At 39.3% G+C, this 14,179-nt stretch overlaps 1 protein-coding gene across 3 annotated transcripts in view; it reads left to right on the top strand.

The window, feature by feature from the left end:
* The window catches only part of SPAG6 (sperm associated antigen 6), a 251,931-nt gene that overhangs the window by 180,616 nt on the left and 57,136 nt on the right, over window positions 1–14,179 (top strand). For all 3 annotated transcript variants that reach the window (XM_073581813.1, XM_073581814.1, XM_073581815.1), the window contains one exon: window positions 8,679–8,870. In XM_073581813.1, coding sequence (XP_073437914.1) covers window positions 8,679–8,870 — 192 coding nt within the window. The remainder of the gene's footprint in view (window positions 1–8,678; window positions 8,871–14,179) is intronic.

Raw genomic sequence — 14,179 nt, 5'->3', positions numbered from 1 at the left:
GAGAAAAGTAAATACTAGGTCTTCCAAGATCCATTGCCGAATCCCATTCATTATTCTCCGTGCTCTGAAATCTTGGATTGAAAGTGCCAGTTGTGCCAGTCCTTCTACGAATTGTGAGTGACTGTACTGGATTCAGAGATGTCACCCATCAGCTGCATCTTTTGTTACTATGCAGCAGCTTAGCAAATGGCACGCATAAAATTATTCATTAGGGACTGTTGAAGATTCCCTTATGAATAATTACAGTGGTACATTATGGTTAATATGCTAATAAACCCATATGATTATGAGCTTGTACCATACAGCGTTCACAAACACACATTCTTGTAGCTCAGGTTATGAAGACTATCCTCCATTAAAACACATGAATTATGTATAGATATAAATAGTATACGTGTGGGTATGTATGTATATATGTGTGTGTGTCTATATATATATATATATATATATATACACATACATACTCACTCACAGGAAAACAGTACTTATACTTAGTCAGCCACCAATTGTGCAAGTTTGCAAGTTCTCCCACTTATAAAGATGAGAGAGGCCTGTAATTGACATCATAGGTAGACCACAGCTATGAGAGTCAAAATGAGAAATGAAATCCAGAAAATCACCTTGTCTGATTAAGATTTATTTTGCAAATTATGGTGGAAAATAAGTATTTGGTCATTAACAAAACTTCATCTCAATATTTTGTTATATATCCTTTGTTGGCAATGACTGAGGTCAAACGTTTTCTGTAAGTCTTCACAAGGTTGGCACACACTGTTGGTGGTATGTTGGCCCATTCCTCCATACAGATCTCCTCTGGAGTAGTGAAGTTTTGGGCCTGTCACTGGGTAACACAGACTTTGAAATCCCTCCAAAGGTTTTCTATGGGGTTGACATCTGGAGACTGGCTGTGGAGAATAGATACAAAGAGTGATTTCCCTGTAGGATCTTGCATGTCTGTGCATCATCATAAGAGCCTATTGATTACAGCATTACATGGTTGCCCACTGAAGAGTCATTAAACACTGGATTTCCCAAACACTTTTCTGCAGTGCTATTTCAATGCCTAGTTCAAGCTCCTTTAGGAGCTCCTTTCAGCTGCTGCTCAGACAAGATCCATACACTATATTCAAACAGTCTGTGTACAGGACTTTCTCTGTCTGAGCCTCTCTGCTCCTTACTCCAGCATTCAGGCAGGGATAAGTTCGTCCAGTACTCAGACTGATTGAATGCAGTGTATAGATCTTGTCTGAGCAGCAGCCGAGAGCAGCTTTTAAAGGAGCTTGAACTGCCCATATAAAACAGCACTGCAGCATAGTGGTTGAGAGAGAAGGAAGTAAAATAAGGTAATGTAATACATTAAAAACTCACATGTTTGCAATGACTGTAGCATAATGAAACAAAAAAAATACTATAACTAAAACCTAATTGACAGTAAGCTCCCTCTTTAACTGCAATGTATAGAATGGCTTATGGAAGGGTTATTTAAGTTGAAAATGTTTATTTTCTGTTCAGTGCTGGTAGCCTAGCCTGTGGGTGACAGAATGTCATGTTCAAGAACAGACGTAGTGACCAGCACTTGCTAAATCATGCGGCGAGGATTGCCTGTACGGCTGTCAGGAAGCCAATGCTTACCGGCAGCTCTGTGTTCTAGTAGATATTCTGGCTTCCAGTGATGACTTCTTTTCACCTGAGCTCCAGACTAGATAAGCTAATTACTAGGAAATTTCAGCTTTACTTATGGTAATTTTTCTTAAAAATTGCCATGTCCTACAAACTCTTTTTAGAAATTCAGTGAACTTAAAAACAATTACTGATTGTATGTGTACTTAATGCAGCATTTCCCCATACTATATATAATCTGCCCATTACACATGAAGAAAAGCTGCGGCTCTCCTATTGTGGCACTAGAAATCCCAGCAGGCCTCGACAACCTAGGCCCCTAGTTGCCTGGTTCATACAATAGACCATTTAGTCCTTTGGAAGGAAAACAAAAATCAATATTTCCATATTCCCCAGTGCATCTTTGGAAGAACAAATGGAACAGCTGCTTTTGACATACAGGTGGAAAGAGTAACCCTTTCAGGTCCCTGATGGATGCAGATTAACATGCACGGCGTAGAAGCGGGGCACTGCCTGAAATTGCCATTAACTTGAAGTGCCTTAAATCCTCCTCGCATTAGTGCATGTTCAACCAGTTTCTTCTGGAAGGGCTTAATTGCGTAATCAAGTCACACACACAACGAGCAAGCTGCAAAAATATCTCTTTTTAGGGAACGGAATAAGCATGGGTAGAACTGAAATTATAACTAATCTCTTTGTGAACTATAAAGAATTTCAGAAAGCTATAAAAGAAAATGTCAAAAAATAAAACCAGTCGTTTCTTGGTTTTATCTGTTTTTAGGAAAGGTGTTTGATAACTAATAAGGCTACAATGACCTCTCTATCCAGCTTTTCCAAACTCCTGAATGTAAATCTGCTAGCTAAGGTCGCTATGCACATTAGATGACTTTCGGCTGAACCTTTTGATTTTAACGCGACTGGCTGGTCCTCTAATGTGACTGGTGGTGTACTGACTCCTAGCATACGTCAGGGAAAAACTGGGTCGGGCATATTGAACTTTCTCAGGATTAATAAACCACTAGAGAGATATCTGACAGTGTATGAATTCCCTTTCCCCTTTAAGAACACATGCAACCTTGGCCAAGATGAACGAGTCGGGGAAGCCACCAGGAGGCCTTTGCAAAGGGACATCACACCCAGGGCCGGACTGGCCATCTGGCAATTCTGGCAAATGCCAGAAGGGCCTGTCTGGTGGTGGGCCACCTTGTCTGCTATGTTGGTAACAGAATCGGTGTTCTCAAGACACCCATACTGTTAAGAGTTGTAACAGAGGTATCATTAGAAATATTGGTCTTGTAGCAAATCTTGCTTTCCTCCATCCAGGGTAATATTAGTTATGTATCCCATCTGGTGCTTGAGGACGGGGACAGCATGGGCCTGTGTGATTTCAAATGCCAGGGCTGAATTTTAGCCCCAGTCTGCACCTGATCACACCGGTCCTCTTCCCAGGATTATAGTGTGATTGGGCATAACTTACCGTAGTTGGAGCCCGCTAGTCTTCATTCCATGCCCATTAACAGTTCGACATTACATTGATTTGGTCGATGAACAAGTGGTATGGCCATTTCTCCAAAGCCATTTTCAACATGAAAACACCAGGTCTCATGTTGCTGGTACTACTGTGAGTAGCCTGCACGGCCTAAACGTGCTACCATGGCCTGTAGCGTCTGCGGACTTCTCGCCCATCACAAACACTGAGGACGTCATTGTTCGACAATTGCATATGGAGCAAAGAAAATGTGATCCATATGATCATGCTATTATCAACCATCATCCGTGGTATATTCTGATAACTCTGATGGGCCTCCATCACAGTATTAGTGCATTCGGGTTGGTTCTGGTCCAGAATTCAAGATCCTTGCGGGTCGTCGCTCAATGTTCTGGATTGATGACAAGTCATGGACTTTTATTTCAAGTTTTCATGTTTTTTTTATTGGGCCATTCTCTTTGGCAGGATTCACATTTTATGGGATTTATTCAGAAATAAATTTTGGATGTTTTTCAAAACTAAAAATGCTGCAGACATGTTTTGTTCATAGGAATACAGTCATATGTAAAAGTTTGGGCACCCCTATTAATGTTAACCTTTTTTCTTTATAACAATTTTGGTTTTTGCAACAGGTATTTCAGTTTCATATGTCTAATAACTGATGGACTCAGTTATATTTCTGGATTCAAATAAGGTTTATTGTACTAACAGAAAATGTGCAATCTGCATTTAAACAAAATTTGACCGGTGCAAAAGTATGGGCACCCTTATCATTTTCTTGATTTGAACACTCCTAACTACTTTTTACTGACTTCCTGAAGCACTAAATTGGTTTTGTAACCTCATTGAGCTTTGAACTTCATAGCCAGGTGTATCAAATCATGAGAAAAGTTATTTAAGGTGGCCACTTGCAAGTAGTTCTCCTATTTGATTCTCCTATGAAGAGTGGCATCATGGGCTCCTCAAAACAACTCTCAAATGATCTGAAAACAAAGATTATTCAACATAGCTTTTCAGGGGAAGGATACAAAAAGTTGTCTCAGAGATTTAACCTGTCAGTTTCCACTGTGAGGAACATAGCAAGGAAATGGAAGAACACATGTACAGTTCTTGTTAAGCCCAGAAGTGGCAGGCCAAGAAAAATATCAGAAAGGCAGAGAAGAAGAATGGTGAGAACAGTCAAGGACAATCCACAGACCACCTCCAAAGACCGGCAGCATCATCTTGCTGCAGATGGTGTCACTGTGCATCGGTCAACAATACAGCGCATGCATAACGCCTTTTTGTATGACCAAACAACTCAATCTTTGTTTCATCAGTCCACAGGACCTTCTTCCAAAATGTAACTGGCTTGTCCAAATGTGCTTTTGCATACCTCAGGCGACTCTGTTTGTGGCGTGCTTGCAGAAACGGCTTCTTTCGCATCACTCTCCGATACAGCTTCTCCTTGTGCAAAGTGCGCTGTATTGTTGACCGATGCACAGTTATTAGATATATGAAACTGAAATACCTGTTGCAAAAACCAAAATTGTTATAAAGAAAAAAGGTTAACATTAATAGGGGTGCCCAAACTTTTACATATGACTGTATATAATTTTCTCTACACACATATTTATGGTTTTTGGATTTTTTTTTTCTCATTGTTGTGGTCTGTCATTTTTCACAAGCTTTTTAAATATGCCTTAAAAGCACATTAGAAAAATAATTCAATAATACAGCATGAAATGCCACTATGAATATTAGTAAAAGCAACATAAACAATTGCTTCCAACTTTAGGCCATTTTTTATGTAGTTTTAAGCCTGTAACAAATATTGCCTGCACCAAGCCACAATTAACGTTTGTTTTTTTGTTATTTTTATCTGCTTTTTGCACCAAATTTCTTAAAAGTGGAATATTGTGTCACCCCCTTCACAATCTACGTCATAGTTGGTATCCTTCCCTTAGTCTGCTTCAAATCAGCTGTCATGCCCCCCTAACGGCCATGGGTCTAATTGCGATTCACCCACGGCAGTTAACATGCTAAATGCCACTGTCAGTCTCTGACAGCAGCATTTATCATGATCGTGCCGGAAGCACGTCACAAACCCCTCCCATTGGTGCCCCATTCGGTTGGAATGAAAACCACTGGTCTGCAGAAGAACCCTGTGCCTGTCATTGCAAATCTCCTATGAACGCTGGCCCACGGCCAGCGTTCATAGGAGATTATGGATTTTTGATCCAAATGTAGCACTAGCGATCAGATGATCGCAGCTTCAAATCTCTTAAGGGGTCTATTGAAGCAAGTGAAAAGTAGAGAATTTTTTTTTTAAATATTTAAAAAAAGAAATATGAAGTCAAAATAAAACAATAAAAAAATCTGAAAAAACCTTCAAAATCTAAACAAAATTAATCCGATCCGTAAACAATATAACAAGAGAAAAAATCAAATCTCCAGAATATTTTCTTTTTTTTTCTATTTTTTTGTCTCCACAACATTGAAATAAAATGCAATAACGGTCAATCAAAACATCGTATCTACCCCATAAAAGCATCAGCTCAGCGTGCCAAAAATAGGCCCTCAACCAGCCCCAGATCTCGAAAAATGGAGACGCTCCTGGTCTTAGAAAATGGCACCATATTTATTTATTTTTAAAAACTCTGGATTTTTTTTTCACCGTTTAAATAATAAAAAAACTTAGACATGTTTGGTATCTGCAAACTCGTAATGACCTGGAGAATCATAATGGCAGGTCAGTTTTAGCATTTAGTGAACCTGGTTAAAAAAAAAAAAAAAAAAACAATTGTGGAATTGCACTTTTTTTTTGCAATATCACAGCACTTGGTATTTTTTTTCCTGTTTTCCAGTACACTATATGGTAAAATCAATGGTGTCGTTCAAAAGTACAACTCGTCCCGCAGAAACAAGCCCTCATACCGCTATATTGACAGAAAAATAAAACGGTTATGGCTCTGGGAAGAAGGAGAACAAAAAACAGAAAATCCCAATGCCGTGAAGGTGTTAATTTCTCATGACATAGTATGCTATTGTAGAATGAAAACAAATATATTTAACGCACCTATAATTTAGCCGACGTCTCCAGGGTAGCCGAGTAAATAATGAAGAAATGTTCAGATGTTTTTCACACCATTCTAATAAACAGGTTTCTATTTTTTTTTTCTATTTTCTACAGGTTTCTATTTTATTTAAAAAAATGGTGAATAATTAACACCGTATAAAACCAAACTAAACAAAAGAAAAAACCGCATTGAAACGTGAACATTTTTGTATTTGTTGGTACATTTTTTTTTTTTCCTTTTTATTTGGCTGGAATTTGGTGCAGCGTATTCTAATGTTCTTTTTCAGTCACGGCCTCAGTCCTCACTGTGAATATTGGTGCTTCTAAAGAGATTTGTTAGCCCCCAACTGTACCACCATATGCCTCGAATTTCATTCAGAGGCACGTTTCATATGAATTTGGCTGAAAGGAAATTATGGCGAGCTTCTTTAGACATAAGGGTTCGACGTTTTTTTTTAAATTGACAAAAATTCATTAAGCATCTAATCCATTGTATTTTTCATCATTTTATGATCTATCAAAAAATGTCCGTCGTGTGATAACAAAAAGAAAACAAATAGATCTGTTAGTTTTTTAAATTCACAATGATGCATCCTAAGATTCCTTAAGAAATCCACGGAGACTGGTCTCGTTTACCATTTTGGACTTATTTTTTTTAATTTGTAAGTTTATCCAGGTTTATAAAATATATTTAATTTAATTTTGTGCATTTAAAAATGCAATTTTTAAACATTTTACGTTGAGTTTGACTTTTCATTAACATTTTTACCAATGCATTTTAAACTCTATTGAAAGTTTATTGGGAGAAAATCCATTGTCATACATGGTAATTCTGCATAAAACCCCCCCAGTGGCCATAAAATTATTATTATTTATTGTTATAGCGCCATTTATTCCATTTCGCTTTACATGTAAGGAGGGGTATACATAATACATACAAGTACAGTAATGTTAAACAATACAAGTCATAACTGATATAGGAGGAGAGAGGACCCTGCCCGCGAGGGCTCACAATCTACAAGGGATGGGTGAGGATACAGTAGGCGAGGGTAGAGCTGGTCGTGCAGCGGTTTGGTCGATCGGTGGTTACTGCAGGTTATAGGCTTGTCGGAAGAGGTGAGTCTTCAGGCTCTTTTTGAAGGAATGCAGAAATAACACAAGCAAAGGGCCATAATGCCATCTTTGTGTTGAGATATTCATTCGTTTTAATAGACAGATAAATATCTTTGTAATTGAACAACACCTATAAACACCGGTAGACGTTTAAAATAAAGCCATCGTAAAACACATCTACACACTGTAATGAATCCGGCCTTTACATTTTTGGGTGGGAAAAAGAATTTAAAGAATTGTTCAAAATGGAGGAGGGAAGGATTCTACTTCTCTTTTCCGTTAGATCATTCCTCTCGAAGAAAAAATAAAACAGTGACCAAAATGTTGTTGAAATTTACTTTATGTTTTGTTTATTTTCTGTATTTTTTTTTATGCCACTATCTCAAAAATAAAGAATAGCAAAACCTTAGAGTTAAGCTGAGGACTTTAGCACTTTTTTATAGTGTTTTTTTTATGAGCAGATTGTTGTATAAGAATAAAAGTTAATAAAAATTAAAAATATCAGTGATCTACGAGTAGAGATACACTGTGGCCTTTGTCCGTAACTGAAAGAGGACTTCTAATCACTTTCTAACTCTAATGCTTATTTTCATTTTAAGCTGGATTCACACAGCATTTTGTAGAATTTTCAATAACGTTATTATTATTTTTTTTTTTTTTTTTTTGCCGTCAAAAATTTTTACAGCCAGATGGTACTAAAGGCTATAGCAAATTATTAAGTAGTAGCAACATAGATTCTTTGTTTTAAGCAATTTTGTTTCTTTTTTTTTTTTTCTCTCTCAGAACACAAAATACTTTGGTGCTTTTTTTGTGACCTTTTCCCATTTAGAATTTGAAAAACAACAGAAAAAGCGCACGCTTTACAAGTTACCAAATCGCGAAACTCCATCAAAAGCACTTGTTTCAAGAAATTCTTAAAAAAATTGCGACATTGTCATTTTTGACTTTTGCAAATATTTTACTTAAAAATCTCGTCTGTGTGAGACGGAGGCTAAATTTGTTTGAGAATACGGAATGGTATCTATTCTTTAATCACCATCCCAGTTTCAGCCCGCCAGTAATTTCTGGTTCCTCGGCCTGAAAGGAAAACCATAATGCGGCAATATTGCTCACAAGCTGTATAGACTGGAGTAATCATCCTAATTTCTAGCTGAACTCTAATGTTTAACCCATTGTTTGCCTAAAAGGCTCGTGTGTTTTTTTTTTTGTTTTTTTTATCGTGGAGATTATTAATGGGTCCTGGATATTTTTTTTTTGATATAGTTTCCTACTTTATCAGTTAGTAAGACACAGGAGACAAAGGAAATGACATGCTTTCTATGTAATGTGCTGCGTTATTTGTGAGATTGGTTGATATGCGTTGCTTTTCACTAAGAACAATTGCGTTGAACCTTGCAGGGGGTCCCTCAATTAGCCATCTGCCTGTCAGAAGAAGCCGAGGATCACATCAAGGCAGCTGCTGCTTGGTCCCTTGGCCAGATTGGTAGACACACTCCTGAGCATGCACGTGCTGTCGCTGTAGCAAATGTATTGCCAAAGCTCCTGTCTCTATACATGGATACTGAAAGCTCAGAGGACCTTCAAGTCAAGGTAAACGTCCATTTTACTCGCCGCCGCGTTTAGACCATATTAATCTATTTCCTCTCTTGTCACCGCTGACAAGGACTTCTCAAGATTTTACAGCTCTTTAATGAATGATCACACTCAGCCTAGCAAAATCTGGTCATTTATCAAAATCTATAAGGCTCATACAGTATGAATATAACAGTGTAGACATCTGCGGGTTTCACTCCTTTTTTTTTTTTTAATCTTTGTTAGAATGGGCTCACGTATTTTTGGAGGGCATTTTTTTACAGTAGTTAATCACAAGTAGGAAATTTTTTTTTTTTAAATTTTGTAGATTTAATGAGCTAGTCTGTGCACATTTTCTAATATATATCCAGTAAAGCAATACATTATTTTTCATGGACTGTATGTATTTTTTAAAGGAATTGTCTCATAACGAAAACACTTATCACCTATTCAAAGGATAGGTGACAAATATATGATTGCTAGGAGTCCATCTTCTGGACCCTCGCTGATCCCAAGAAGGAAGACCCAAAATTATGTGTTAATGGTAGTAAGCCTGTGAGACCGCCACTCTTATAAGCAGTAAATAGAACTGTGATAGCACTTGCTCACTATCGCTTTACATACATAGATTGCACATTATCACTATAGCTTTATTTATATAGATTGCACATGCTCACTATCCCTACATTTGCCTAGATCACACATGCTCATTATCGCTCCATTTACATAGATTGCAGAACTGTGAGTAAAGCCCATTGAACTACATGTCTCTGTGTCCTCCACATTCTTTCTGCGCCACTCCTCCAGCACTGCTGCATCCTCCTCTCTACACTACCTCACCATCTATCCACGCATCTCTACTGCCCTGGGACTACAGCTCTACCTGTGGAGGGCTTCAACACCTCAGCTGCACCCAACATCTGTCCTAGTGAAGCAACACTGCAGCGCTGGTCAACCTGACCAGAAACCACAGGTGACCTCACAAATCACTTCAAAAACTTAATCCCCATCACTCTACCCCTTTCACATGACCACCTGAGGCCACGGACCGGGTCACTGCCACTGTGACATTTCCCATTGAAGTCAACGGGTCCGGCGCCGAGTATCCCACGGCCTCTGGGGCGCGTCACTTACGTAGATCGCACATGCTCACTATTGCTCTATTTACATAGATTGCACATGCTCACCATCACTTTATTTACATAGATCACACATGCTCAATAACACTCTATTCACATAGATAGCACATGCTCACTATTGTTCCATTTACATAGATCACACATGCTAAATATCCCTCTATTTACATTCATTGCATATGCTCACTTTTTTTTCCATTTACCAAGATTGCACATCCTCACTATCGCTTCATTTAGGCCGGTTTCACATTTGCGTCCGTGTGCGCAGCTTTTGATCCGCATAGATCCGCATGCGTCATATGTACATATCTTTAATATGGTGTACGCAGGGGCATGCATTTGCCTGCGTTCGCTTGCGGATGCGTACACATGCGTCATTTTGCGGTGTGGGGTCCGGCGAACGCAACATGTTGCATTTTTTGAGGCGTCAAAAATCCATAAGCGCAGGCAGGCGCGTGCGGATGAGTGCGTAAAAAAAACGCATTACTGTTTGTGGGAACACATGTGAACGCAAGGACATGCGTTTGATACGCATGCGTTCTTCAAAATGTAAATAGAAATCCCATGAGACTCACATTTTTGTCTGATGTCATATCGAACGCATGCGCATATACAACACAAACGCATGCAAAAACGCATACAAACTCATGCACACGCAGCTTTTTTTCCCGTCATGCGTAAGATGATGCGCATAAAAAACGTGGCGTAAACATGCGTTTTTGCATGCGTTTGCAGATGATACACTGCGGACTCAAACGCTAATGTGAACCTAGCCTTACAAAGATTGCACATGCTCACTATCGCTCCATTTACAAAAATAGCACATGGCTATCGCTACATTAACATTGCATATGCTCACTATTGTTCCATTTACATAGAGCGATTTTGAGCATGTACAATCTATGTAAATGGAATGATAGAAAGGATGTGCAATCTCAGTAAATGGAATAAAAGTGAGCATATCCAATCTATGTAAATAGATCACACATGCTCAATATCGCTCTGTTTGCACAAGGGAATTTGTGACCCCTGTTATATTTATCTCTTGAGGTCCCAGCAGTCAGATGCCCACCTATTATACATTGTCTGGTTGCTAGCGATATAATGCTTAACAACTACATTATTTTCTTCAAGTAACTAAGGTAACATACCCCAGACATGCAGCATGTCACCCATTATTCAAGTGTTGGTTAGGAACTCAGACTGAATTCAGGCCTGTATCACACAACTTCAGTGATTTGCATTCCTGTCTTTTTTTTACACCTGGGCCTTAATCGGCTGGGTTAAACCAAACTTGGATCAAGAGTAAAAGTTTGCATAAACCTAAACAAAACCTTTATTTTTTACTATGTATTATTCTAAAATGCAAAACGCTTTATTCCTTGTGGTTTTTTTGGAGCTAAAACAGTAAAACTGTTTGACTAAGGCTCTGATCACATCTGTTTTCTGCAATTATGTTGTTCTGCTCCGTCCACAGTGCCCAGGTTGACTCATACCAGACAACAACAGGTCTCTGCGGACCCCTTTCACTATAAATAGGTTTGTCCGGTTTCTATCACGGTGTCCATTCTATAACATGCCGCAATATTTTATCTTGTAAATCTGCAATGAAGCTGAAAACACAGATGTGAGCAAATTCTTAAGCATTTTTCTGGGGCAAAACATTCATGACCTACCCTTACCACAGTCAATCCATCTCAGTAGGTAGGTACACGTTGATTTTTTAGGACCCCCACATGAAATCAAAGTTTAAGCATTGGATAAAAATTTACTGCCTGCCCTAAGAATAAGCTACCATATATACTTGCGGATAAGCCGAGTTTTTCTTGTATAAACCAGGGACCCTTACAACAATTTATGGATATAGATATGCATAAAAACTAAACCTTTAATGAAGCCTAAATAGTAGACAATACAACCACACAAATACAAACAACCGTGTCACCTATTGTACCCTACTATAGGGTCCTGATATCAAAGCTGCCTAACAACGGAGGTTGGCACCCTAAACACAATCGAGATTGGCGCCCCCGTTCCACGGCAGCTGTATCCTAAAACTCCTAGATGGCCCTGAATATGTGCCACAAATGGTCAATCAATTATTCAGAAAAGGAGTGTACAGGGGTTTCCAAGTAGGTAGCAGAGTAGGCAACAATAGAAAAAGTGCAAAAATAGTGCAAAGAAGACAAGACAAAAAGTGCCAAGTGCATTTAGAGTATCTCACTATCTGTCCCCTATATCTGAATACCTTCCTGTCAGCGGAGGTTGGCACCCTACTGGTCAGCGGAATGGCGCACCCGCTCCACGACGGCTTACCCTGGGAATACCCTGATATAACCTTAGATACAACATCGGGTAGCAAAACCATACATATGGAAGGACAAGTGATCCTTATAACATCAATATAAAAAACATTGTTGATAACAAATAGAGGGATACTCAGAGTTTTGATGCAAGATAGGCAAAAACCTCAATGCGTTTCTCCCAACAGGATCATCAGGAGGTAGATAGATAGATGCTGTGTGGAAGAATGACCAAACTCCCCCCATATATATAGCCATGACAGCCAATAAACGACGCCCACTTCCTGTATACCATAGAGGTCCCAGATACTGAGTGTCACAATAGATTCAAAGCAATATAATCAGGACAAACCTCATACTTCAGAATATACACCGGCTTGTGCTCTATCAACCACAATTAACCTCTCGTGGTTGGCCACTTCATATTGTCATTCAATCTCATTCTGATATAACCAATGTGGTAACGCCGCCACTCCCTTAGTGTCAGGCATGCGTTCATCCTCACACACACCTGCACATCAGATGATATCATTCATGGCAGACCGAGTCTCACATTAAACCATCCAATGTCACAGCCGTGCACGCCACACCACACACACCTGTGCGTCATCTAATACCGTCCACCACCACCACAATGGGCCGGCATGCGTTCCGTAAGCAGCGATGTAATAGGTGGGCGTGCGTTCCACAGGGCTTACCGATACTTCCTGCTGTAAGCGGCGCATGCGCAGTGTGGAGGAGGGGACAGCGCAACCATGGCAGCGCCTGAGCTTCCTGCAGCTGTCATATTGCACATGCCCCAAACTGTGCAGTGACATCACACAATGGGCGTCATGTTATTTTCCCTTGTTGAACAGATTCCTCCTCCCAGCTAGGAGGCTACATGTAAGGGATAACAAGGTGAACCGCGGTACGCAATATAGCGCACAGCAGCAAGCATATCTCACTGCCTGCATGTTCAAGTCCCAATAAAACCACATCCAATAAGCAAGCGATATTAAATCTTAAGTAGACCTATGTCCATCATAAATGAAGATGATGATATAAATATATATATATATATACACTATAGATAAATCGCCGCTATCAAGTATAACAGTATCCTTAAGATATCAATATAAGCCCCATCAAACTTCATATTTTATGTTTATAAACTAGTAAAGGAAGGAGGGTAAAGGGAGAGGGGTGATTGAAACATTAATCTCATTAAAGGTATAAATTGGTACCCAAAAAAACTATTTAAATATAGATATCGCACAATAATTTGTACATCCCACCACAGTGGGAAATATCTGGTCTAACATGACATAGCCCAAAGACACACTGACGCCTATAAAAAAACAAGCATAATAAGATAAGATCTCATTCAAGCCATTTGGCGCCATGGACTCCAACCGATGAATCCAGGCGCATTCTCTCTGCGACAGTAACTTATCAAAATTACCCCCCTGGGGTTCCTTTTTACCACCTCAATAATGCAAAATTGAACCTCCTCCACTTTACCTCCATGTGACTCATGCATATGTTTCGCCAGAGGGGTATCACGATTATGCCTGATGTCCCCGGCTTGTTCACCCACTCTGCGTCGGAATTCCCTCAAGGTTTTCCCCACATAGTCATGCGGGCAACTGCACGTGGCCAAATATATTACACCGGGGGTTTTACAGTTCAAAAAATCCCTGTGGTAAAATTTCTTTCCATTGTGGGAGCTATTAAAAAATTTGCATGATTTCATAAATTTGCAATTCACACAATCGCCACATTTGAAAAAACCACAAGTTTTACGATCCAGCCATGACCCAGCGGGTACAGATCTCCTAAAGAAACTATGCACCAGGCTATCTCTAATAGAACGCTCTTTTTTGAATGTAATCATTGGGCATGGACC

The sequence above is a fragment of the Dendrobates tinctorius genome, unplaced genomic scaffold (genome assembly GCF_039654945.1).
Source record: "Dendrobates tinctorius isolate UK_male_01 unplaced genomic scaffold, ASM3965494v1 ptg000070l, whole genome shotgun sequence".
NCBI classification, from domain to species: Eukaryota; Metazoa; Chordata; class Amphibia; order Anura; family Dendrobatidae; genus Dendrobates; species Dendrobates tinctorius.
Note: the sequence above shows the minus strand (reverse complement) of the source record. Positions and strands in the feature narration are given on the sequence as shown.